Source organism: Tiliqua scincoides, chromosome 3 (genome assembly GCF_035046505.1).
Source record: "Tiliqua scincoides isolate rTilSci1 chromosome 3, rTilSci1.hap2, whole genome shotgun sequence".
Classification (NCBI taxonomy): Eukaryota; Metazoa; Chordata; class Lepidosauria; order Squamata; family Scincidae; genus Tiliqua; species Tiliqua scincoides.
In genome coordinates this window covers 16561230-16589165 of record NC_089823.1, presented here as the reverse complement: position 1 = coordinate 16589165, position 27936 = coordinate 16561230, and the positions used below count along the sequence as shown (strand labels likewise).

The 27936-nt window shown below is 46.2% G+C and overlaps 1 protein-coding gene and 1 pseudogene across 1 annotated transcript in view; one reads left to right on the top strand and one right to left on the bottom strand.

Annotated features, from left to right (window-relative positions):
• Positions 1–27936, bottom strand: part of CNTN5 (contactin 5) — a 278579-nt gene that overhangs the window by 169396 nt on the left and 81247 nt on the right. Inside the window, exons 4-5 of the mRNA XM_066618972.1 lie at positions 24907–25110; positions 4273–4375 (exon numbers count right to left, since the gene is read on the bottom strand). Of these exons, the coding sequence (XP_066475069.1) occupies positions 4273–4375; positions 24907–25110 (307 nt within the window). The remainder of the gene's footprint in view (positions 1–4272; positions 4376–24906; positions 25111–27936) is intronic.
• On the top strand, positions 25495–25614 carry LOC136646786 (5S ribosomal RNA; annotated as a pseudogene).

The following is a 27936-nucleotide window of genomic DNA, read 5'->3' as shown; positions in this document are numbered from 1 at the left end:
ATGCTGTTGTACAGGATATATTCATGTAGAAGTCTCTGCTTCCTAAAGCAACCCATCCTTTAAATCGGGAGTCTCCAAACCCCGGCTCGGGGGCCAGATGCGGCTTGTGGCAAGCCTCTATCTGGCCTGCGGCCAGCCTGTGATCCCCTGAGAGCCTCTGACCCAGTTGACCAAATACAACCGGAGTTGTGCTTGTGGGGTGAGGGAATGGGGGTCCATTTAAGTGTGTGCTTTATTTCTTGAGCTGTGTTGGTGTTTGGAGAAATCCTGGACATTTGAGCCCATTCATTCATTTACATTCCATATGTATTTATTTAAATTTTTTATTAAATTTTTTTTTTCCAGCCCTCAACATTGTGCCAGATATCTGATGCGACCCTTCGGCCAAAAGGTTTAGAGACCCCTGCTTTAAATCCATGCCATTCCCCATTTTATTTGCAGGCCAAGCAAATCATTGAAACATCCATCCCTCATCCTTGCACTTTGAATACATCCCCACTCAATCATCCTCCCAAATCTCACATTTTATCCCCATGGAAAGAAATCAGTTATAGAGGTTGGATTGTATTTTGGACTGAACAAAAAAGACCCAATTGGCCAACAAGGATCATGCTACTAGGATGCAAACTTTCTCCATAAATTCTGGTCAATTTCACTAGGTTTCCAGGAACACAACTTTCAAATCAGAAGAATGGGGTGAGTAGGAAGGAGTAGCTATCACTATCATAGTCTGCTTAGGACCTTTTAAGAACATGAGAACAGCCCGAATGGATCAGGCCATAGGTCCATCTAGTCCAGTTTCCTGTATCTCACAGTGGCCCACCAAATGCTTCAAGGAGCACGAAAGACAACAAGAGACCTGCATTGTGGTGCCCTCCCTTGCATCTGGCATTCTGACATAACCCATTTCTAAAATCAGGAGGTTGCACATACACATCATGGCTTGTAACCTGTGGCATGTAACCTTGTAAACATCATGCCGTGCAGTTGGTCTGTGGAACTCCTTGCCACAGGATGTGGTGCTGGCGTCTAGCCTAGACGCCTTTAAAAGGGGATTGGACAAGTTTCTGGAGGAAAAATCCATTATGGGGTACAAGCCATGATGTGTATGCGCAACCTCCTGATTTTAGAAATGGGTTATGTCAGAATACCAGATGCAAGGGAGGGCACCAGGATGAGGTCTCTTGTTATCTGGTGTGCTCCCTGGGGCATTTGGTGGGCCGCTGTGAGATACAGGAAGCTGGACTAGATGGGCCTATGGCCTGATCCAGTGGGGCTGTTCTTATGTTCTTATGTTCTTAACCTGTGAAAGACTTTTCCTCCAGAAATTTGTCCAATCCCGTTTTAAAGGCATCTTGGTCAGATGCCATCCTGTGGCAAGGAGTTCCACAGACCAACCACACGCTGAGTAAAGAAATATTTTCTTTCATCTGTCCTGACTCTCCCAACACTCAATTTCAGTGGATGTCCCCTGGATCTGGTGTTGTGTGAGAGGGAAAAGAAGATTTCCCCTATCCACTTTATCTATCCCCTGCATAATTTTGTATGTCTCAATCATGTCCCCCTCAGGCACTTTTCTTCTAGAGTAGACTGAAGAGCCCTATACGCTGCAGCCTTTCCTCATCTGACCTGCCACTTTGTTTAATCCTGCAAAGAAAGTCCTTGTCACCTTAGAACATGTAGATATTTTTCACAGCATGTCACAAGCCTTGCTATGAAGTAACCTTTCCCTGCACCCTCTCCATTTCTGTTCTTTTTAAATTTTTGAACATGGTCATCAAGAAATAAGACAGAAATACAGCTATTTGAATGTATTTTATATTCGAATGTGTAGATTTATGTTCTAATAGGTAGATACCCACCACGTGCCTATGGAATATGATGGGATATAAATCCAGATAAAAGCTCCAGAATGTCCTAATCAATGTACACATTTGATTCTCTTCACCCTCACTGCTTTATCAATTTTCTCATTCAGAGCTCTGAAATATTTATTGATTTAGCAGTCTTACGTTGCCAACTCACTATCATCACCTGGGAACAACTGTGAAGCATGCATTTGTGTAAACTGGCTAGATGGTTACCCTTTTCCTTCCTCTTTAGCAAGTTGATGCTAAACTTCACCACATTTGAAGTTGTCACCACACTGATGGGTTGTCACTCACTCAGGCCACACCTTTCATGGAAGTAAGAATTTCTGTACACATCTTATGATTAGCGTTTGAATCAAACGCATGTGGCAAATGCACTTGTATTGCTAAGTTTAACAGATACAAATGCATGGGGGGGGAGAAAAAACTGGGGACGAAACTGGGTAGAGAAGGGAAAGGAGCAGGGAGTGGGGAGGCAGCTGGAGAATGTGGATCTAGCAACAATGGCGCACACCAGATCCTATCCCCTCCTTTTTGAAACTCTTTGCCCCTTTCTTTTCCTTTCCTTGGACATACACTGTCAAATGAGGTGGTGTATATACAAGGAGACCCATAGGTGGCCCCAGGGCTTATAGGGAGGTAAGCATAAATGGTTTATATTTACCTCCTTTTGCCCTTAAGTCCTCCCCCCCCCCCCCGCTGAATACAGCATGTGCCTTTTTGATGCAGCTACATGGATGGCAGTAGCAGACCTCCCCTTGGGTAAAGGTCCATAATGGCGCCCCCCTACACAAAGCTGCCCCCCTCCACTTACCTGGAGTACACAAAGCCTCACACAACTCCAGAACACACCGGGAAAGCCTACTGAAGCTTCCCCAGGCTCTTAAACTATGCTTCTGGCACAGTTTCTGACTGTGTCAGTGAGGCTTCCGATGCAGTCCTAAAGGTGTGCAGACTCCGCGACTGGGGCATTTGTCCCTTTGAATCAATGAAAGGTCTGCTGCTGATGGGTGGAGGGGTAAAGGATAGGACTGGGCCCTAAGTGTGTTTATTGGATACCGAATTTGGGTTCTAACCCTCACTTGACCATAAAACTCACTGGATGAATGTGGGCTGGTCATTATCTCTCAGCCTCATTCACTTCACAGGGTTGATCTGAGAATATGATTCATGACTTTAAAAATAGTCAACAGTATTGACAAAGCTGACATAAGGTAAACAAATATACATTTTTCATGCAGAGATGAAGAAAAACATGTATACTCTTCTATGCCATTGTGTATGAAAACGGGGAAGGGTCTTGTAGCACCTTAGGAACTAATGAATCTATTTCTCCATAAGTTTTTGTGAATTTTGATTCACTTCATCAAATGCATGATGCGTCTGATAGAGTGGATGACCTACACCATCTCCCTGTTGATGAAATCCTAACAGCTAATCTCATGAGCTCTTGTCTCAACAAAGGATTGGCTCACCTAACACATAGACTCTATGTTATTGACCCACAGTCCAATCCTATCCTTCTGCCCTTGTTGATGCAGCTGTGCCAGAAAGGTTTGTGCTGTATCGTGGAGGGGGGACAGTTTGGGAGGCTTGGGAGAGGTAAGAGAAAGCATTTTCTCTTACCTCCTCACAAGCTTCTTGACTGCCAATAGGTCCCCTTGAACCTGCATCAGCTCTTTAACTGGTGCAAGTCCAGGGAGAAAAAGGGGGCATGCTGGCTGTTATCGGAGAGGATAGCATCAACTGTTACCCTGCACAGGTCCAATCTCGTCTAATCTCGGAAGCTAAGCAAGGTCAGGCCTGGTTAGTACTTGGATGGGAGACTGCCTGGGAATACCTGGCGCTGTAGGCTTATACCATAGTCTTTCGAGACTGAAGGTTGCCAACCAGCATCAGGTGCAAGTTGCCCATGTTGGAAGCCATTCCCTCCCATTCCTGACACGCCTCCCACCCTCCCCCGTTCCACTCCATTCTGCCTTCCCTACTGCCCTCCCCCTGCCCTGTTCCACCCTCCCCACCAACCTTCCTGGTTTGGTGCATGCTCCGTTCTGTGCCACAGCGTGAGGGCTTATCCAGCCTCACTGCCGGTGGAACAGTAGTGGATGCATCTGCTTCTCGCTTCCAGGTTGTGAGACAGTTGTAAAGTGTGTTCTGCCATTGGAATGCTAGTTCCAGCAGTGGCCTGCACTATTAGGCTTGGGCCGTAAGTATAATGGCATTTATAAATGCCCTCTTACAGGCAATTTACACAATAGCTGGTTTATTGAAACTTAGCATAAAGACCAATCAGGGAATTATTTTTGTTACGAAGATGAAATACTGCTAAACAGAACCCAACATGAAATATGTCATATTTCAATAACCAATTGTGTCTAATTATGGAATAATATGTACTTACTTGCCAAGTGCAAAGCACTCCATCTTAACAGTAGATCCCTTAGCAGCAGTAACTGTGTATGGAAAATGGACTTCAATTTTCGGCTCATATTCCCCCATCACACCTGGGAAATAAAGAATGGTCTTTAAAAATAAAATGGCTGTCACTGTTGGTTTCCATTTGTCGAAAGCTTATTGTCAGAGCCATCATGGCAAGGCTACTAAACCGCTAGCTAGCAATGAGGTTCATTATGGATGGAATGGTTACTGTTAGGATCAAATCCCAAACATTGTCTACAGAGTTGGAACTTCTCTGTAGTATCAAAGCAACATTTTATTTTTAAAGAGCAGAGAATTATTTCTCATGGTGGATGTTCCAAGTCAATATCTGCAAAGACTGTATAATAGAACCTATTTGCAGGAAGAAGATCTCAGCATTAATAAAAGTTGTGCATTAAAAAGCTGGGGTCTTTGGGTAATAATAAACTTTTCCAAAATAAAATATCCACTTATAATTTAATAAGGCTGCAAATCAATGACCACCTGTGTGCAAGTTGAGTCCCACAACCCAGAAGTACTTACTTCTAAATATACTTCTAAATATATAAGAAAGGGAGCACAATCCTAACTTGCGCTGGAACAGACAGGCTGGTGGGCCTGAGCTATATCCAGCACAAGTTTGGGGCTGGCTGATACTCAACCCAAGGCAAGGGGAAGAAATTCCCCTTATCCTGGGGAGAGCTGCAGTGGCCCCAATGGGTCTACTCAGATTTGCCTCACCTGAAGAGGTGGGGCAGATCTGAGTAGAGTGGAGCAGCCTGGAGCCACTCCATGCCACTCCATGCCCATGGCCCCCCCGCCACATGCTCTCCCTCCACCCCAAAATGTCTCATCTCCACCCTCCCCAGGCTGGCGTACTGCCATGCGTCAGTGCAGCTTTGTGACCCTCCCAGGCACGTTTGCGACCCTCCCAGGCTGGCGCAAGGATCTTGCGCTGGTTGAGTGCATCTTTCGGATTGCACTCTTAGAAGTATAAGAGTGAATGTACATTATGAAATCTCAATACTTTGCTGGTTTCTTCGCATCCAAAGTCTTAATTTTAAAAGAAAGTCTTATAACATTTCTGAAAGATTCTCAGAATTTGGTGATTCACTAACAAGATGGTAGATAGAAGCATTGGGAGTGGAGGAGGAGAAATAATTTCTTTCTTGCAAAATATCTTCAGTCTTCTATGGATGTCCCTGATAAGAACATAAGAACAGCCCCACTGGATCAGGCCATAGGCCCATCTAGTCCAGCTTCCTGTATCTCACAGCACCCCACCAAATGCCCCAGGGAGCACACCGGATAACAAGAGACCTCATCCTGGTGCCCTTCCTTCATCCTGGTGCCCTCCCTCCCTGATATGGAATATTCACACATAAATCTGCATCTCTTGATTTCCCCACATTATTACTATATTCTTGTAGTTGAATGCGTGAAACTGAGAATATTGAGCATTAACTGATATGGATAACATGCTTTGGCAGGCCTTTCACATCACTGTATGTTGTCAGCCATCAAATGAGGAGCATGCAAATGGAAACCAGCCTGCTGTGATCTTGGCATACCTAGAATCTATTGTGGTGAAGACCTTCTGAATATATGGCAGCCAGAGGTACAAACCAGGTTAACATTCAAGCATTGATGTGAATGCTGGTAGCGCATACTCATATCAGCTGAGATTGCTGTTCCATACAGCACTGTGAGTGCTCAGAGGAATACATCAGTGTTGGATGTATACCCTGATGAACACGACATCAGAATGTACACACCCACTTTTCAGTATTCACAGGAGTGGGTAGATACTGAGTGCCGTTCTAGAATACATTTCTGCATACACTTGCACTGATGCACGGTATGATTTTCTATCAGTTGGCAAGAGAATGCAGGTGGCCAGCTTACAGAATTCTGGCTTGCCCAGGGGTAAATGGTCGTTGTTGTTTGTTTGTTGCTGTTTGTATTTATCTGCAGAAGACAATTACTGTGGACTGACTGAAAGTCACAGTTACGACATGCTGAGAATGTCAGGAGAATAGGATCTTGTTTGGAAGTAAATTATATCAAAACTCAACGAAACTTTCTTCAAAGCTTTATTCAGGTGTGCACATCTTTCTGTTAGGTTCAAGTTATCAGCTGTGATGTCTCCATGAAGCTGCAACACAGGCTATTAAAGTATGCCTGAATAGAAGAAGCACCTGTCTGTACCTGTGCTTTGGTACTTCCCCTCCTCAGTATTCTTTGGGCTCTATGCCAGGGGTGTCCAAAGTTTTTGGCAGGAGGACCACATTGTCTCTCAGACACTGTGTCGGGGGCCAGGGAAAAGAAGAATTAATTTAAATTTAAAATGTGAATAAATTTACATAAGTTTACATAAATGAATATATTACTTATACGAATGAATGAAGGTCTTGCAATAGCTCAAGGCCTATAAAAGGCCTTGCACAAAGCAAGGCTGGCCTGTGCTGCCACTACTGCATCACAAACATGAAACAACAAGCAGTGGAGGGAGCCCTCATCCCACAGCTCACGCGAGAGGTCAAACAGTTTCCCTCAAGCTGAGAGCAGTTGCCAGTGTGGGCTCCAACAAATCTCCAGAGGGCCAGAGGCTCATTGGAGTCTGGGGGCTCCCTGAGGGCCGCATTGAGAGGCCTCAAGGGCCGCAAGTGGCCCCAGGACCGGGGTGTGGACACCCCTGCTCTATGCTATTAAGCAGAGGAATTGTGTTATCCCCCTGAACAGACCACAATTTAGAGCAGGGTGATCCAATACACATGCAGGCCATGAGGCTCTTTTTGTCCGCCCCTGAAAGACCTGCACAGCCACTACCCACAGTGTCCTCCCGCTTCAGTGGCTTTTCAATCTCTCTGCCACGCTGTTCCAGCTTCTCCTTTGGAGAAGGAGAAGCTGGAATGGCACAACAGGGAGACTGAAAAGCTCCACCACCTCTGCTTCCTGAGCCTGCCGAGTGACTTTGGCGGCTCAGAACCCAGAAATAATCAGTGATGTCATCATAACACCGCCAATTACTTCCATGTCTATGCAGTTGGGGGCAGGCACCAGGGTTGTGCCCCCCCCCCGGCTGAAAGAAGTTGGACTGCCCTGATTTAGAAGCACATGAATTTATCCCTGGGCTAGATCATAATCAGACGGGACTGTCACTGATCTTGTTCCTATACACACTGAGAGCGAGTTTGTGCCATTCTACTTTGCCCACCAGATATGCCACTTTGGTTAGCCACATATTGGCATAACGTTGCAATAAGCTGTACAGTTATTTATGTAAAATGCATAGGCCCGCACTGTAATGGGATTTTGGTTATGGATTATCCACCCCACACACATATGGGTTCTGGAAGCCGGTCAGGCATGCCATGAGGTGGGTCAGGAAGTCGCAATCTTGCTCCCCTAAGATATGTGGGGGTGAGTACAGGAAGCATATCATCCAGTCTGAACTGCAGTCTAACTGCTTTTTGTCCTTTAGAGTCCTTTGAAATTAAAGACATCATCAAACATATCCCGAGGCTCAAACAGATTTTTCATTCATTTTTTCCAAGCTGACGCCCATTGATTCGGATATAACTGCTTGTAGAAAGGAAAAACCAAACACTACATCTTGTTAACGGAGTCATTTCATTCGTCTGATGACAAGTTGTACTGGCAAAAAAGTGGCATCGGACCCATTATAGTGCAACCCTATGTGTGTTTGTTCAGAATTAAATTCCACTGTATTCAAAGGGGCTTACTCCCAGCAAGGTGTGCACTGGACTGCAGCCTTGACTGTCTCTCTGAAAAGCAGTTACATGATATCCACTGCGAATGGGAATTGGGCAAAGGAATAGGAGATAATTATACAACCTGTTGCTTCCCGTATCTCACAGTGGCCCACCAGCTGCCTCACGAGAGCACACCAGACACCAAGAGACTTACATCCTGGTGCCCTCCCTTGCATCTGGCATTCTGAGGTAGCCTACTTTTGTACTGGAATCGCAGAAGATTCTTGAGGAGACAGTGTGGTGCTAGCAGTGGCCCCTTGCTCAAGATCAGCCAGGACACCTAGGGTTAACTCCAGGGCTCTAACTAGCAGTAAGTGCACTGCATAGCTGCCACCACTAGAGGCAGCCAGGTCATTGGAGGATATAAGCAGCATGTGAGAAGGGAGAGTTTGTGGGTTGTAGTTGGAGAGAGAGTGGAAGAGGGAGAGGAGAGCTGCTAGCTTATTGGACTGACTTTCTGGTTAACTGACTCACAAACTAGCTAATGGATTAATGAACTGGTACACTAATTGATAGCGTGAAGGATGGACAATGAACTGGCATGCTGACTGATAGACTAGCTAATGGACTAACCCAGGGCTTTTCAGACAGGGCCGTCACGACGCCCCAGCCTGAGGGCCCTAGCCTCTGCCCCCTTAAGGGGTGGGGGCAGCCAGGAGGCAGGGAGGAGGCAGCGGCACGATCCCCAGGATCACGCTACTCAGGGGAGCTGCAGGGGCTTGGGTGCACTTACTCGAGCCTCCTGCAGCCTCCCGGGGGTGCGAGGAGCCCTGTATGACCTTTTGCAGGGCTCGCCGCAGCTTTGAAAGCAAAAGTGGAGCAATCGTGCTCCACTAAAGTGGAAGTGGAGCATGATCGCTCCACTTTCACTTCTGAAGCTGCGGAAAGCTCTGCAGAAGATCACATAGGGCTCCCCGCACCCCCAGGAGGCTGCAGGAGCTTGGGTAAGTGCACCCAAGCCCCTGCAGCCCCCCTGAGTGGCGCAATCCTGGGGATCACACTGCTGCCTTCCCCCAGCCCCTGCTGCCCCCCCCCACAAGAACTTAGAGCAGCTCAAGCTCTCCCTGAGAATTTGAAAACTGCTGGACTAACCAAAGGCTACTGAGTGGTAGAGAGCTAAGATAGTGCTGCTGTACCTAGAAGAACTGCTGCTTTGAGAACTGGGAGGAGGGACCCTGCAGCCCTATAGGCAAGCCACTTATTAGTCACCTTCCTGCTGGTGCTGGGGTTCAGCAATAGGTTTATATGCTGCTAGAGCGAGCTGTGCTTGGACCGGGGGGGGGGGTCCAATTAGCTTGAAGTGTGTGTAAGTTCTCTAAGCCACGTTTATAACAAGAATTTGGCAAAACAACTTCTAAAATCAGGAGGTTGTGCAAAACCATCATGGCCTTGGCTCACACTAATGTTTCTACATCAGTATGGGATAATATGGAAGTCTAACACATGCTGGGGGCCATGCATGATTGAATTTTGGTTGAAAGACTCTTAATATGCATGGCTTTTTTTGTTCCATTTTAACTAGTTATATTTATGTCCACATTATCTGACCTCAGTTTTTAGGTTGGATTAATACAGAAATCCAATAAATTAATAAGTTTTGAAGAGCTGGGGTTCTGAGTTGCCAGACGGCTTTATGCAAGAACTAACAGGTAAAGAACAACAAAATTGGTGTTCTAAAATAAAACCTCAAATGGTAGATGTAATGGACCATGTGTTAACTCTCATTCTAATCTGTAAATATAGTGCAAGATTTATTCACATCAGTGCTCTGTGAAGGGAGACTGAAGTCAACAGTTGTCATGTCACATAATTAAATGGGATAAAATTGTTTACAACATCCTCCTGTATTTTAAATGTTTCCTTTTTTCCTATCCTAAGCCATCAGGTAGGCCCGTACACACACAGGCTCATGTATCCTGAACTGGATGAAGAACTGCAAACTCAAATGAGCACTGTGTGTAGATTCTCACAGGCTGCAAGGGTGTAAATTCAGCAAATTGTCAGCCATAGCAAACATAGCTCTTCTCCCAAACAGTTGATTGATGTCATAGTGTGATGTCCAAACTGCGCCCTATGCCGGACCAAGTCCCTTGGGCTGGCCTGGGAGGGTTGCAAACATGCCGTAAAGCATGTTTGTGCCTCCTCGAGGGCAAGCTGGGCCAGTACTCCAAGAAACACTGGCCTGCGGAGGCTGACATAAGCCTCTGCGCTGGCTTCGCCTCAGCCGCTTGTGTGAGCCCGTCTGCGCCGACACAAGCGGAAAAGGTAGGCATGGGGGGGCAGGGAGGAGGAGGGAGGAAGGCGTTCCTAGGTGGGGGGAGGGTAGGTGATGGGCGGCTCTGGGACGGGTGGGAGGGGAGTGGGAGGCGGGGATGGGATCCGGCAGTTATGCTGGATCCCAACCCCTGTTCCAGGGGAGAACAGAGCAGCTTCAAGCAGCTCTGCTCTCCTCGGACTTGTGCCACCTCCAGAGTGTGGCATAAGTCCAAGGAGACCCATTATGGCAAGCAGCCCTTACCCAGGGACCAGGGGAAAAGTTTCCCCTTACCTCTAGCTGAGCCGCTTCTGGCCACAATCCTGCACTGGATACAGCGCAAGCCTCCTGGCTTGCCTGTTCCAGTGCACGTTAGGATTGCGCCTTAAGTGTTTCAGGAGCCTGAAAGTTGGTGTAAAGTGGCCCTCTCGGCTGGAGAACCATTGAGACAGTGAGGGTAATGTGGAGGCATCTCCCCCACTTCACCCTTCCTGCTCTGAATGGCTCTGAAGGCAAGGGGGAGGGGCTGCTTTACAGTGGCATTCAGGCACCTGAATAATGTAGCATTTTGTCCCCCTTCCAGGAACGCCAGTGATGCTGCTCTCAAGATGCCACTGCATGATATACACTTCAATAATACAAAGGAATATTTTTAAATACCTTACCTAAATACCAAATGATTTTTAGCTTCTACTCTATGGAAGACAAGAAATTCAAATAATTGGACAGAGCATGCAAATCTAAACTGCATGGCTGAATCCCTGAGCACCACATTCAATATTTACAGCCTGTTTGCTTCAGGATGTGGCTTCTCTGTTTTATCAAATTATTCCTCCTGTGCTGAATCCTGCTAGTCTGTGCTTCAGGAGCAAATGTATCCTCTGGCAAACTCTGAGAAGGGCCATGCGAAATCCCTTCTCTGCAGGGTACTAAACTGGTAAAAGCCTCCACTGGTTCGACTGGAGACTGTGGAGAGAGCATTGCAATTACATCTTGTTTTTCCACTCACTCTCTCAGGTTAGGAACTGTTCTTCAAACTGTTCCAGTTCAAAAGAATTCCATGGACTACAGCGAAGAAGTAAGTCTTGACTTGTCTTAACATCCTGCTGGAATCCATCGCGACAGCAGAATGGAAAATTGTGCAACGAACTGAACAGTTTCCTTATTTAAACAGAGATTTGTGAATGGACTAATGAGTACTTCATGGCAGATAAAACCAGATAAAAATAAAATTAAAACATAACAAAGATGGAAGATAAACAAAACCCAACAAAGGTTGTTCAGAAAGTTTTGCTGTGTAGCACATCTCTTCTTTCACTTTAAATCAGTAGCTGCCAAACCGCAGCCCATGGACTGGATGGTTGGTTTGTTGGCAACCATGGTAGAAGCCTACAGCACCCAGTATTCCCAGGCAGTCTCCCATTCAAGTATTAACCAGGCCTGACCCTGCTTAGCTTCTGAGATCAGACAAGATCAGGCATGTGCACAAATAGCCGTCCAGGCATGGTGTGGCGCTTTCTGTTCCATGCCTTATTGCCCAACAGTCTTGCACTAGGCAACCACTTCCAATGTCTCACCCAGATTGCCTGGGGGGACATGGCTGCCTGGCATGAGGCTGTGGAACGACTGGGCAATAAGAAGATGGCTGCAGCGTGGAAAGAAAAGCAGCGCACCTGGATGACTTTTCCTGCACACAGTGGTCCACAGTTTGGAGACAGCTGCTCTAAATCAATAACGAACTCCCTGAAACTTGGGAATCATACAAATTTTCTAAACTAGAAGTTGACCTAATAAATTGTTGTTAGCTGCCTTTTTTAAAAAAATGTCTTTAATATGAAAAAATTTTCAGGGCCAAATATGACAAAATAGAGCCTTAACATTACACAGATGCTACACTGTTAGTGGATTTCAGGGTTCCCCCAAAGAAGAAACCTGTGAGAATTTTCAAGGAAACCCCAAACGAGTTTCTATAAAACGAATTAATTGCCTAATCCTAACCAGAGCTGGTATAGCAAAGCTGCACAGTCCATGGTGTAGCCAGCACTGGAACTGGGCAGGCTGGAGGTCTTCCCAGAGTAAGGGAGCATTTGTTCCCTTATACCGTATAGCGCTCCAGCCTATCCAATGGGGCTACTCAGATCTGTGCCAGCAAAATTGCTGGGGCAAGTCTGAGAAGCCCCATGAAGGGCTTCAAAGACTGGGAAGGGGATTAGGATATGACAAAGGCCTCCTCTGCCAACCCTACCCCTCCCCCGGCCCAATCCACCCCATTTCACCCTCTCCCGCACCATTATGCCCCCTCCCCACCTCCGTTCCACCCTCCTCCAGCCCATTTACTACTCAACACGGTATTCACTTGCACCGGCAGCCATTCCGCTTGATTCAGCACCAGTAGGTTGACAACGGCTTCCTACCAGCACTGCTTGCTTGTGAGTCATCAAATGTGCTTTATAGCACCTTTTAAACATCTAGTATTGGCCTAGTATACACACACACACACACACACACACACACACACACACACACACACACACACACACTTATATATATATAATTTGTAGTAAATTTCTGGGTTCCTCCCAAAGAGGAACATTTCAGAATGTTCATGGAAAGCCAAATGAATTTCTATGAGCTGAATTAAATTTCTCAGAGTGTTTCTGCACATGTACTAAGATCATATTTTGCATTGGTATCAGGGAGGGGTCATAGCTCAGTTGTAGAACACACACAATGCACACAAAAAAGTCCTAAATTCAATCCTTGCTGTTCCTGGGAAGGGTGGAAAAAAATCAAATCTGAAGCCCTGGAAAGTCAATTAAAACCACCACACACAAAACTGAACTAGATGAATTACAGCCCAATCCTATGCTTTCCAGAGTGCAAGGCTGCCGCAGCGCCGAAAATACCTGCCACAGCATCCTGAGTGCTAACCGGGCAGCACTGGTGGCACTTCAGGAGAAGGGGACTTTCAATCCCTCCCCCCTCGGATAAGTTGGGCAGCCCTGCATTGGGTGCTACTCAATTCTACAGCAACTCTTGGGTCGCATACAATCAAGAGCCATACAAGCAGAGCTCCACCAATCCCGACTCCCTCCTGCCCTGCTCCCTCCCCCGGCATGCCTCCTCCCTGCCCTCTCCCCGCCTCCCCCGCCCTAGAATGCCTCCTCCCCACCTCCCCCCATGCCCGACCTACTTCTCCATCGCCTGGCTGTCTGCACGACTGCTGAGTGGTGGAGCACCGATGATCCACCAGTGTTTGGGCCTCACAAACATGCTTTACAGTACTGGAGGCAAGTCAGAGCGCACTGTTTAGGACTGGGCCCTTAATGGCTTGAAAAGGCATTCCTATGGTCCTATTTGATCTCCAAAACCAATTTAAAATATTTCAGTTTTAGAACTCCCCAGGCAGGTTGGCTTTTTTTTTTATTCTATGGAATCTATTTGCTGTTTTCAACTTCCTAATTTCTTTGCTTATTTTGGAAGCATGCCAGATGTCATGATTTAACCTGGGCTCAGGCAGAAAATTGCTTAATATTCAACAATTAAAATCTACTGCTCTCTTCATTGTCTTTTCCCTTAAAATTCCCACATGGCTACTGGGATGCACAAGAGTCAATGTTCTTTTTATTCCGCTTCTTAGATGGTCATAATGTTTGCCCTGTATTATGCACAGATTTGAGGTCGTAAAATCTGCCCTGTGTTACATGTAGATTATTTTTTCTTCACTTAACAATAATAGACTGTTATAGAAAGTAGGACTGGTTTTACTATCTCTAATATTCAATTAAGCTGCAAAAAGCTGAATAAATGAGAAATGCTTGGCTGGTACAATGTTCCATGTGCAGCACCATCAAATGCAAGCATCCAATCATTTCCTTGATAATAAAGACCAGGCTGGTTAAAAGTTCCTTTAACCACAGCGTCTCACAATTTCCATTTTTTTACTGCCTAAAGTGACAAAATGCCCTTGTTACAAAGTTGGAGCGGTTCTGTCCTGAAGCCAAACAGTTGCGGTTCATAATCAGATTGTTTCAGTGGCTTGACATATGACGGGCAATGCTGACAAGTCGCTCCTAGCTGGACTTCACGTCAGATGCAAGGACCACAGGGAAAGCTGTCAAACAGGTAATCCAAGGTTTGGAATTTGTGGACAGAGAGGTAAATAAATACCGAAATGTGTCATCATGCCTACTATGCCAAAACCTGCTTGAGATTTTGCTTTTGATTAAGCTGGGAGACTGAATTTCACCATGCTGTTAACCTAATGGGCAAAACATGAAAACAGAGGGGTTGGAAAGAAGCCTTCGAGTTGGCTGAATTTTTACAGAGCTGATGATACTTAAGAGCTGACCATGGGTGGGAGGAACACAGGCAGGTATCTTTTTCCCTGGCAGCATGGGTTGATGAGCTGTCATATACAGCTGTATGCCCAAGGTCTTGTACAACCGCATAAATCTTTTGACAGATAATTAGCGGACAGAGTAACAAAACAGCTGTACTTCTCATTGGTGGTAGTCAGTCTGTGTCAAGAGCATAAATCTGATTCCACTAAATGAAGGGCAGTAATTCAACAGGCATTGCCCATTCTTGGTCTGTTGCTCTAAGGATGATGAGTTTCAGAAAATATTGCTACGTAGTCCAATCCCAAAGCACATCCTAATAAAACAGGTGTCAAATGCAGACATTGTTATATACCTAGATCAGGTTTACACAACTTGTAACTCAGGTCCTAAGGCATGGTATACAATGCAGACATTTTGTTGAAGTTAGGCAAATTTAGGTCTGCTCAGTGCCTGCAGGGGTGACTTTGGAATCCCAGATACACCTCCTTAAATTTCTTGATGGAAGAAAGGCAGGACCAAATAAAACAAGTAATCTGCCTACTATAATCCTAGAACTGCTTATTTAGAGCCTAATCCTGAGCTTGTACCGCTGGTGCTCTGCCTGTGTTGAGTGTTGCAAATGTGCCGTAAAGCACGTTTGTAGCCCAACACCAGTTGGAGCTGGGCTAAAAGCCAGTGAATCGCCAGTGCTCTGCCGCTCAGTGGTGAGGCCCAACATGGAGGCTCTTGATTCTGTGCCAGCCCAGCAGAATTAAGTAGCCCCATTGCTTCCCTTCCCCCAAGGAGCTACTGGCAGTGCCGGCACAACGGGCAGCTCAGGATTGGAATGCCCATTTCTTACACTAAAGACTGATTCACACACTCAAATGGCAGAGAGTCACTCTGTTTGACTCCATCTTCCCACCTAGCCCTAATGGGGAGCTGTGGCCAATGGCCTGGTAGGTCAAGGCCAGTTGAGCTGCTAGTCAAAAAAGCTTGGGAAGCACTGGTGCATAGTATGAAGTAATTAGTTTTAGCTGGGGATTTAGTGGTGATAATATATAGGGGGTCTCAAAGAAAAAATACAATGAGCCTCTCAGGCCAAGCAGAATACAGGCCAAGTGGAAGGTGGAGCCAGGATCTGGCACTTAGGTCAGATCCTTACCCCACTCCCAGGTGACCCAGCACAGTGCTGGGCTGCTCAGATCTGCACCTCTTCAGGTGGCGCAGATCCAAGTAGCCCCATTGGGGCTGCTGCCATGTTACCCGGGTTAAGGGAATCAGTTCCCCTTGCCCCAAGTTGAGCCACAGCCAGCCCTAACTCTGCACTGGATACAGGGCAAGCCAGGTGCCCTACCCATTCCAGCATGGGTTAGGACTGGGCTGTGGGTCAAACAACTGCTTCTGTATACACCATATGCAGTATATTTGTGAATTATAGTACACGTGTGAAGTACAGCATAATGCATTTTACATTATGTATACATTTTCTTGAGATTCCCTGTATTTGTGGGGTGGGTGAAGGCTAGAGAAGGTGCTATTTATTTAGCTATTTGGTGGCTTTATTTCTTTGTTAGACAGAAATAGCTTACAATTCAAATCACTTTTATTAGCCACATTAGGGGGGGAAATGGAACTGTAAAAATATATGAACGTGAAATAACAGCGCTTGACTATCAAACAGCAAATGCTTTAAGACCTTGGAGTCTCCATTTTCTATGCTGCCAGCCGTTACCTTCAGCAATGACTTTTTACTGCCGCCAGTCGCTAACTGAGACTGCAAAGATGCGTCCTAACAAAGTTATTTCTCCTGTTTGTAAACACTTATTAAATAATTTTTCAGGGCTTCTAAGGCATTGTCAAAGGCAGCTAATGAAATGATGCACAGTCTCTTTCTTTTCTTTTTTCTGATGAAACTTTTTATCTCTTCAGAAAGAATTCTTAAATTGTTTTTGCAAGTCTGCGCAAAGCCAAATTGAATTGTATGGAATGACTGATTGTCAAGGACATCTGCACAAATGAGGTATTCATTTTATTCAGAATCCATTCAAGGATTTCTTGATGTTTTTATTTAATTTGCTTCATATCAAGCAGATAAGTTTCCCTTTGAGGCGCAGCTCTAAGGAAATAAAAGATTAATATAAAGACAAGTGAATTCCTACACTCTTGTAGGATTTGACATAAAAACTATAATATTATTCAGCTGTCTCAATGAAGATAAATATATAGACATGTCGTCTCAGGAGCATTCTTGTCAGAAGATGCCAAGTCCCAATGGCATTACCTACAATTAAGAATTCTAAACAAAGCAGTAGAAGGCCATGAAGACTCACAGATTTGTTTCAACGACTGTCTTTTAACTTTAGCTCTCCTCACCTTCACACATGCCTTTTCAACCTAGAGTATAGTACTTGCAAGAACTGACACAATCTCTTTGGTGTTCACAAAAAAAAAAAAAAAAAATCTGGTAGAGGGCACCTATAAATAGCTCCTCCTTGCCTTCTGTCCCTAGTGAATGAGGTTTTTCTTTGAAATCATTATGTGGCCTTAGGAGTGGACCTCAACAAGTGGGAAACCCTGGCCTCTGAGCGACCCGCTTGGAGGCAGGCTGTGCAGCATGGCCTTTCCCAGTTTGAAGGGACACTTGGCCAACAGACCAAGGCAAAGAAGGAAGGCCCATAGCCAGGGAGACAGACCAGGGACAGACTGCACTTGCTCCCAGTGTGGAAGGGATTGTCACTCCCGGATTGGCCTTTTCAGCCACACTAGACGCTGGTCCAGAACCACCTTTCAGAGCACAATACCAGAGTCTTTCAAGACTGAAGGTTGCCAACAACATTATGTGGCCTTATTCAAGCTCAACCGATGTTAGCTGTGGAGAAGGACAGCTCACCAGCAGATTCCCACCTGCATCCAGATTTGGCCCCAGGAGCGGCAGGGCCCAATGCAAAACGTTTTTGTAAGCCCCCGCCTCCCCGACGCACAGAGTAGCCATGGTCACAAGCAGCCATGGAGGGCCCAGGGCTAATAACACATAGCATGGCACCCAGAAATAGGTGGCAATGGCATGATGATATCACCGCCAACATCTTCCAGGAGGCCCGATTTTGAGCCAGTCAGACACAGGGATGGGCTCAAACAGAGGCACTTCACTCGCTGCTCCAACCTCATGAGCATCAGCTTCAGTGCAATGTGCCAGCTGCAGTAATGGGTGCTCTACTCATCACCTTAGCATGGGGCCCTGTCACACGTGGGGCCCAATTCAGCGAAATCAGTGGAATCTCCCTAAGGCCAGCCCTGCCGGCATCTCCCCTACTTTTCATGTTCTTCTGCCTCATCTCCACTTTCCTAAGCAACATCTCCTCTTTACTTCTCTTTCCCTTGGTCTACATAAGAACAGCCCCACTGGATCAGGCCATAGGCCCATCTAGTCCAGCTTCCTGTATCTCACAGTGGCCCACCAAATGCCCCAGGGAGCACACCTCATAACAAGAGACCTGCAAGGCTTCCTGGGAATTGTAGTTAAGAACATAAGAACAGCCCCACTGGATCAGGCCATAGGCCCATCTAGTCCAGCTTCCTGTATCTCACAGCGGCCCACCAAATGCCCCAGGGAGCACACCAGATAACAGGAGACCTGCATCCTGGTCCCCTCCCTTGCATCTGCCATTCTGACATAGCCCATTTCTAAAACCAGGAGGTTGCACATACGCATCATGGCTTGTAACCCGTAATGGATTTTTCCTCCAGAAACTTGTCCAATTCCCTTTTAAAGGCGTCCGGGCCAGATGCCGTCACCACATCCTGTGGCAAGGAGTTCCACAGACCAACCACACGCTGAGTAAAAAAATATTTTCTCTTGTCTGTTCTAACTCTCCCAACACTCAATTTTAATGGATGTCCCCTGGTTCTCTTGTTCAAATCTGCTCCTTCCTTTGAATTTCCTCCCTTTATGGCTGTTCAGTCAGAACCAGGCTCGAGAGATCTTTTGCCCACTTCAGGCTAATGAAGCTCCCTTCTTCCCACAAAATAGCCCTAGTATTGCGGAAAACATTGCTGGACCCCCCCCCCCCCAACCAGGGTAGCTTGCGTGGAGAAGCTGCTGACTGGAGCAGGGAGGAAGGAGGACCTCTGCAGTTTCAGAGGTCCTCCTTCTTCCCTGCTCCAGTCAGCAGCTTCTCCAGCTGCAGCAGCAATAGCTTTCTGCAGCTCCTGGGCAAGGCATCCACACATCAGATTGTCAGTCAGTCAGTCAGTCTCCTCTCCAGCTTTTCTCCTTCAACTCCCATACCCTCTGGCAATGATTCTTTCACCTTTATCTTCAAGGTCCTCCTTATTCCTACTAGGTTGCAACTTTGCACCCATTGCAAGCCAACATTTTAACCCTATACTGTTAACACAATGGGCCATTGCTGACACCATACATTATCCCCTCAAAGGAAATCTTCCACATTTTCACCAAAATGGCTTTCTAAACTCTCCCTTTTCTCTGGTCCTATTTTGTCTTTACATCCACACTATTCTATTTCTTCAGGGGAAAAAAAAGTGTGATATAAACTCCGGTGATAAATACTGTATATACATTCAGGCTGTTCCCTTGCTTTATTTCAGCTTTTCCCCCAGCTCATATCTTCCTCTGCATTCCCATCCCCATTTTAAACATTTATGATATCTCAGAAGTACAGTCAATGGCGAAGAAAAGCTCACAAACTGATACGCAAAAGAAATGACTAAATCACAAATTACCCACAACAAAATGCTAGAGTAGCATTTTTTTTAGTTACCGCTTTTTGCAGTTTAATAGGAAATACAATTAATCTCTACGGCACTCACACAGCATCAAAGCAAGACTTGTAAGAGCATGGAAGGATTTTTTTAGCCAAGGTATGAAAAGCAGCAAGCCAGGCAAATTGTTACAGTATTTCTGTGGGCTCACCAGTAACAATGAGACTAACTAATAAGAAAGTTCTGAATGATTAAACTTCAGACGTTATGTGCAATGGAGAAGGCTGGAATGAGAGGACACCTGGGGGCTTGACTAAGAGCTCAATCCTGAGCTCAGTGTGCTGGCTCACTGAGGGCCCTAGTGCCGGTGCTCCACTGGTGCTAGCCCAGCGCTGGCCAGTGCTGGACTAGCGCTGGAACTCCAACACTCGGCAGTCACACATACCGCTGAGCAGTGGAGAGATAGGTGGAGGTGTGGGAGGAGGCGGGGAGGAGGCATTCCAGGGAGGAGGGAGGCGGAGGGAGTTAGGGGGAGAGGGCAAGGAGGAGGCGTGCCGGGGGAGGGAGCAGGGCTGGAGGGAGGTGGGACCGGTGGAGCTTTGCTCCACTGTATCCAGAGCCTCCATGACAGGCTCACCACCCAACATGGAGGCTCTCGATTCTACGCCGACCTTTGGGACAACGTAGAATCAAGTAGCCCCATTGCAGGGCTACTTGCTTTACCCAGGGAAAGGGGACGAAAGTCCCCTTCTCCTGAGGAGCCGGCGGCGGCTGCCTGGAGTGTGCTGGATGCGGCGGCAGCCATTTTCGGTGCCACTGCAGCCCCGCGCGCCAGGCTGCTCAGGATTGGGCTGTAAGCTAGTTGCCCCATCTCCCCTTTCAGGTATTTGAGGGACTAATCCTATCCAACGTTCCAGTGCCGATGCAACCGCAATGCAGCCCTGAAGTAAGGGAACAAATGTTCCGTTAGTTTGAGGAGGTCTCTGTGTCTTCCCCTCCACTTCAGGATGCAGTGCACACCGGATACAGGTCTTGGCTACATCAGTGCTGAAAAATTGGATAAGATTGGGCCCCAAGCCTGCTAGCTAGAGGCATGCGGGCAGGAGGTCTGGTCGAGAGGGTACAGCTTCCGTTAAACCAAAGATAACATCTGAAGGTTGCCAGTTCAAGGCCACCGGCAGCTCAGTGAATGAGGAGACCTTGAAGCAGAGGACAAGCTGAGCTGAGTTATTCCACCTGCTCTTTGGTGTGAGCGAAGAAGCGTCTTGGTTGCCCTTCAAGTGAGAGATGAGGGAGCTGCTTGCCAGCCAGCGTGGGAGGCAACTGGGGGCCAGAAGTGATACCAGACCGTGAAAGATTCATCTGAAATGTTGTGCGGTTCTTGAAAGACAGAAACTTTCTGTTATTGTGAAAATCCCCTTGGGGCTTACAAGATAGCCTGCCTATGTGAACCGCCTTGAATAAGTCAGAGGAGTAATCTGATGACCTGGAAGGCGGTATATAAATACCAGGATGATGATGATGATGATGATGATGATGATGATGATGAGGTAAAGAGCTCTTTGTTCTTAGCTCTGTTTTGTGTGGCCTAGAAGTAGATTCCCCAGCAACTTCTTGCTATCTACAGCCTATCTACAAGGGCTGCCTCATCTTCTCTTGTGATGGGGGAGAGAGATAAAGCAGGAGGGGATGAGTGGTGGCACCAGGATTTGAGGTTGTTTTCCCCTATCTGTGCTCTATCTGTGGTGAGAACACAGTTGGTGGGGCATTGCTGGGGGCAGTGTGTGTGTTATCCCTGTATATTTGTTGTAGGGGAGACCTGTCCAGACTGTGGTGGAACTAGGTGTGATGAACAGAACCGACGATTCACCTAGTTTGGAGAGGTGCTTTTAGAGAACTTTACAATCTGCTTTTCTTTTTAACCACCCTGAATAGTGCCACCTGAATACTTGTCCATCTTGCTGCTCACCCCTAATTCCAAATCATTTATAAAGAAGTGATTAAAAATCACTGATCCCAATACAGATTCTAAGGGGACCCGTTTGTTACTTCTCTTTACTGTGAAAATTGCCTATTTGTTCCTTCTTCCTGCCTCTAGTTGTTTAACCAGTTGCCAGTGCATAAAAGGACCAGTCTTCTCATTCCATAACTGCTAAGTTTAAGAGCTTTTTGTGAAAGTGTATCGAAAGTCCGAGCATTCAATGTCAACTAAGGGCCCAGTCCTATCCAACTTCCCAGCTTCGTGTAGCCACACCGCAGCCCCATAGTAAGGGAACAAATGCTCCCATGCCTTGAGAAGGCTCCAGTGACTGCCCCCTCCACCAGGAGGCAGTGCATACCCCACTGGCACAACTGCACCAGCACTGGAAAATTGGATAGGATTGGGCCCTAAACCATCTCTAGCTACATGCCTTTTGACACTCTCCAAGAACTCTAGAAGGTTAGAAATACAGGACTTACCTTTACAGAAACCATACTGATTTTCCTTCAGCAGGGCTTATTCTTCCATATTCTTAAAAATTTTATCTTTATAGCTTTCCACCAGTTTACAAGAACAGACATTAAGCTGTCCGTCTCGTATTGTTCTAGACCTCTTTTACAATATTTATTAATTTGCAGAATTTATATCCTGCCTTTCTCCCACAATGAAGGGGACTCAAGGCAGCTGTTTTATTGTGGCTATTCTCCAGACCACAAGTATCGAGGGTAATTTAAAGGAGCAATTACATATCTTTGTTAGAAGGGTGGCTCAGGACTAGGAAGGGGGTAGGTTTGGTGGCAGCAGCATCCACCAAATCAAAGCCCCCTTCCTAGGCTCAAGATGCCTTCACGGGTCCACGTGGACTTGTGCCAGCGAAATCACTGGTGAAGGTCCAAGTTAGTGGTGTAGCTAAGGGGGTGCAGGGAGTAGCAGTTGCACCAGGCATCAACCTTTAGGGGGGCAACAAGCTGAGCTCGAAACTAGTGACCAAAATTGTGAAAATCTTGGTATATATGAATAATACCATCATGCTATATATCATTGGAAAGCTAATTTAATGTAGAATGCAGTGCAACAAACTGCACTGGAATATCTGTATTCTATCAAAAGTTATGGTAACTGCCTTGTGGAACAAAAAGTGGATTTGCTTAACGCCAAACTGACCTTTGAGACTGATTGTTCTGAGTGCCAATGAGGTGCTATTATGATACAGCATGGAACCAATAACTTTTTATTTTTTTACTTAATTAAATTTGATTTTGTCATGCAGGGGGGCTACAAAATCTTCTTTGACCCCAAGTAGCAGATATATGCCTTAGCTATGCCACTGACTGGGGGGAGACAGCAGAGCAAGTGGGTAGCGAGCTGCTGGGGGGAGGAAGTGGGTTCCTCCCAATTTTCACTTTTTTAAAAGCCCAGGTGTGATGTCACTTCTGGTTGTGACATCACTTCCGAGGCAGCACTTTGAACTTGGCACCGGGCTGCACGATCATTAGCTATGCCACGGGTCCAAGTAGACCCACTGGGTTGGCAAGGGCTTGTTTTATGCCCCAAGGAAGCCTCTACAGGCCAAAATACCCCCTCAGGATGCAGCAGGTGCCAGGCTTGTACTGCTGCATTGCTGGGCAGGGAATGACGATGGATTGGGCTGCCTGCTCATTATTTTAGAGAAGCTTGTTTTGGGGAAGGAGGGATATTAGCACACTGGCCTCTATGCCACCTATTCAACTTGTTTAACTGTTTAGCATGCTGGTACCCATTTACCCTATCACTAAAAGCAAAGGCTGATAAATCTAGTATGGCCAAGAAAAGGCAAAATCAACAGCTAACATGCAAAGTAAAATAAGCACCAGCATCTTATATGGGATTCATGCTATGCAAACATCGAAACTTTCCAGCCAGTAGAAATGAACAAAGATCAGCTTAATTCCAGGCTAAGCTCTGAATGAATATAGACTGTATCAAATAAAATCAACTTTTTAAAGCCTCGACTTTGTAATGTTCTCACAGTGCTCAAATATTTATAAGCCAGAGCAAGTATCTTACTGTGTTTGCATGTTTTACAGCTTTGTTTTAATACTTGCTCCTAGGAGCTTATGTGTTTGTCAGTGAGCAGACTGTTCAAGTGAGTCTGAAAAGAAAGCAGCCGTTTGAAAATACACTCACACCCTTGTCCTAAATACATTTTCATTGAAATCAACTCCCAGGAGGGCACGTGTAGTCATGGTGCCTTAGAAAGGGAACGATGCCAACCATCATGAAGTTAAACATGTTTAATTGAAAATGAGCATCTATTTCCCAAGACCATTTCATTCATGAGGCACAAGCTGGAAACTACCTAGGCTGAGGGCATGGACCAAGAATGAGATCACACTTGCTCTTATTCAGTGCTCCTGAACTCTGGTCATCAATGGGCTCTGTGCGCACAGTGCTGATGAACTTGTGGAAGTCAGGAGCTGGGAGCATGGGCACGATCCCATTCCTCATCCATTCAGTTTATGTCATTTGCATCCATGTGAAAAGAGTAACAGAGAAGAACAGAGAAGAATTAGACTGCTAGTCTAGAACAGTCCATGCCTAGAAATTTATGGAGATACTAGTGTTTTAACATGTTCTGAAGGAAAACTGCTCCACCAATGGCTTGCTGGCATTATTAACCATTGTACTCAGTTGCAGTCCTGGCCCATGTCCCACCCAGGATCTTACAGAGCCTCACGCAATGTGCTCCGGCCCTCTGAATGCCCTTTGATGCCTCCAAAGGCCTTTAAACTTCCCGTTTTTGTTGGGAAACAGGAAGTGATATTTAACAGGCCTCTGTGGTAAGCCGGAGTGCCAAGCTCAGGATTGGGCTCTCAGCCTCTACTGCATGCTAAGGGCCAGCTGGGGACCAGACAGCTGCAGAGAGGTAAATAAAGAAATTTTATACTTACCTACTTCTCCACTCCCTGGTCCCCAATGAGCTTACTCAGATCTATGCCAGTTCTTTTGTTGGTGTAAATCCAAGTAAGTCCAAGGAGATATGTTGGGCCTGGGGCACAGCATCTTGACACTGCTGCTACTGCTGAGATCCATCCACAGCTTACCTTCAACATGCCTCTGCCTGGCCTGATCTCTACCCCAATCTTCCCCCAAACCAGCCCCTCTGTTGCCTGCTCTGGTAGGGCTTTGTAAGCCGTTGGTGCACACATGCCATTTGTGCTGGCGGCCCCTAGCCTGAATGCTATCACAGCTGCTCTTATGCCAGCAGCCTGGGCCTTGTGCTGACAGATCATGAGATATGATTGGGCTGTTTGTCTCCTGTAAGCTTCTTTGCATTATGTAGGTATACATAACTGCATGTCTACCCAATAAAAGTTTTTATTGCTGAAATCATGCCTGAAAGTTTGACTTGTTCCTTTTGTTTTTTCCTGATGCAAGGAACAAAAGAGCATTGCTCTGAAACAACTATTCATTTTTATTGATTTCCAACATTTATAGAACCTTAGAATGACTGCCTGTTCCAAAGTTCACCCCTAGCGTCCCCCAAATATATTTCAACTCAGAGATAAAGCTCACTTACCATCCATTCGGAGAGTCAATGGCGTAGGAGGGCTGAGAACTCTGGCATTGGTCACTGTGTTCTTCACCAGGCAAATGTAACTGCCAACATCAGATGGCTGCACCTTGGAGATGTAGAGATTGCCCGTCTCCTGGGAGATGAAGCGCCGGCTATCTTCCGCCACAAAGGAGGGGAATTCATTAAACACCCAACTGTAGATGATCTCTGGAAAAGAAAAAGGCAGCGAGTGTAATAATGATCAGCGGGCTCATATCAGCATGCCTGGAAGTGAAAATGATTCAAATCACTGTGCTTTAAGAGACTTTAATCTTCTACTAAAACTTAGCTTAGTGAAATTCCAGCAGCATCTGGAGTTTCAGGTTTCACACAGCCAGGGTCAAAATGCACATTTGGGGGACAGCAGGCTAAAGCAGCATACGTCCAAGGGAAAGCATTGGTCTGTGCAAAAAGAGGCCATGAAGGGGGAGCCGATTCTACCCAGGGTGAGAGTTGTATCATTTTCTCACTGATTTTCTATCATGTCCACTATTACCAAGTGGTGCTTGGCACACAAGCACAAAAGAAAGCCATAAAGTGGGCCATCCTTATCCGTGCAGCAACTGTTACCCTGCACATGCCCGATCTCATCTGATCTTGGAAGCTAAGCAGGGTCAGGCCTGGTTAGTACTTGGATGGGAGACCACCTGGGAATACCAGGTGCTGTAGGCTTATACCATAGCCTTTCGAGACTGAAGGTTGCCAACCAACCAACCTTATCAGTGGGTTAGGCACCCATGGATTTGAGTCAGCGCTGGTACCGAACTGCACTTGACCTGCTGGACACAACTAGAAGGGCCTTCGAGTCACATCTTGAGGTCTACTAAGAGCTTTCTGAGGACCCCAGTATCTGTGAAAATTGGTATCAATGGAGGGGGGGGGGAAGACATGAAACAGATCCCTCACTGTACTTCGATCCCACCATTGCTTTCCTACAACTGTTATTCAGAGGATATTGCAGCTGAACCCAGAGGTAGCACATAGTCATCAAGGTCAATAAGCATTCATAGACCTGTCCTCCAATTGCCCAAAACCTAGTTGTCACCACCAGACCTTGTAGCAACAAATTCCATAGACTAATTATGCACCGAGAGTGAGTGGTTTGACTAAGGCCACATGTTGAGCTCACAGCAGTGGCAAGTTTCAAATGGGGGAAGTTTAGTCTATGCACAGTTTAGTCTATGCTACAGCAGCCAACACAAATGCATGTTTTGACACTTGGATTGCTCAAGTCAAGATAATGAGGAACTAATGTCTGTAAATGAACAAGCAATCATTTCTATTTTATGTGCTGTGAATCACACCGTCTTACAGCACTGAGCCAATTTCTACACCCCATTTGAAGATGGCACATGGGACGATCATTTGGTGGATGGGTGGGACAGCAAGGGCCACTAGACTTACCAGTGGGGACAGGGAGCCATTAGGCATTTGATTTTCTCTGTAAACCGCTTAGGGTGCAATCCTAACCCCTTATGTCAGTGCTTTCCAGCACTGGCAAAGCAGTGCCGATGGGACGTGTGCTGCATCCTGCAGTTGGGTGTCACTCATGGAGGCCTCCTTAAAGTAAGGGAATGTTTGTTCCCTTCCCTCAAAACTGCATTCCCCTTATGTCAGTGCTGGAAAGTACTGACATAAGGGGCTAGGATTGCACCCTTAGTGAACTTTCTGGATGGTTGCTAGCAGCTCTGATTCCTATTACCAGAAGTCCCTCACCATGATGCAACCTCATCCTGTTTTGTTGTGGTGAGGGTATTTGCAGCTAAAATAAATGGCCATTGCTAGCAACTACCAGGAAGGACAGTGCCAAGTTACAAATGTAATATTTAAGATTTTAGTTCTCAGTAAGATATACCCACCATGGATGTTGGCTACTCCTTGATTCCTCTTTGAGTCTTTCTTTCCTAAGTTGCTTTAGGCAAACATTCTTGTGGAAAAGTGAGCCACTAACAATGATAATGTACACATTTTTGATAGTGTGCGTTCTGTAGCTCAGTCTGAATTTCAGAAGTGACAATCCACAATTCAGAAATTCAACAGGTTAAAAAAAGAAATTTTCAAGGAAAAGGCATTTTAAATCACAGTCAGAACCCACTGGTTGAACCTTAGCCCAGCAGAGAACATACTGGCAGTTGAGCAGCATAGAGGGTGAGATGTGTGGGCCTTGTGGTCAGAGTCCTTAGTTTGAGACCCCCCCCCCCCACGGATACTAGGCATTTTAGAACTGCCAGAAGAACCAGACACTGCAAGTTGCAGCAGGAGAGGTGGTGTGACCTAGAGCACCACCAAATGCCACTACCTTTGGCATATCGAACTGAATTAGAAAGAAAGAAAGAAAGAAAGAAAGAAAGAAAGAAAGAAAGAAAGAAAGAAAGAAAGAAAGAAAGAAAGAAAGAAAGAAAGAAAGAAAGAAAGAAAACCTTACCATGCTCCTTATGCAGTTTTAACAAACCCAGAAATGTCCTGGGAAATAAAGCCAGAGGTTGAGCACTACTTGGTTTGCAAAAACTGCACAAGTAGAATGATAAGGAGGCTGGTCAATGCGGCTCGTGTCTGCAGTGGGGTGAAGAAAGGCAGCTACCGACACGGGATGAAGGGCATCCCAAATCCACCACCCGTCACCTCCCCCACAATCTACTGCCAATGCAGCTGCATCTGGTGGTTTCATGCTTGGGATGGTAATGTGCAGCAGCCGTCCCAACCTCTGACATCTGATTGGTTTGCAGCCATTTCCAGAATGGAGTTATCTCCTGTGAGACCTGCTGCGGGCCAAAGATTTAGCAATGGTTGGGACATTGAGGAGAAGCTTGTAAACCTCTCTGACCTCCAGATCCTCTTGCATCTGCCAACAGAAGCCAGGCACTACATGTGACATCACTGGCATCCAGAAAGAGGAAGTCCTGCCCAGTCAGAGACTCTAAGATCTAGGTTTTAGAAGCATATTCTAACTGTATTGTAGGACACCCCAGGAATGTCTGTTAATAAGTAGATAAT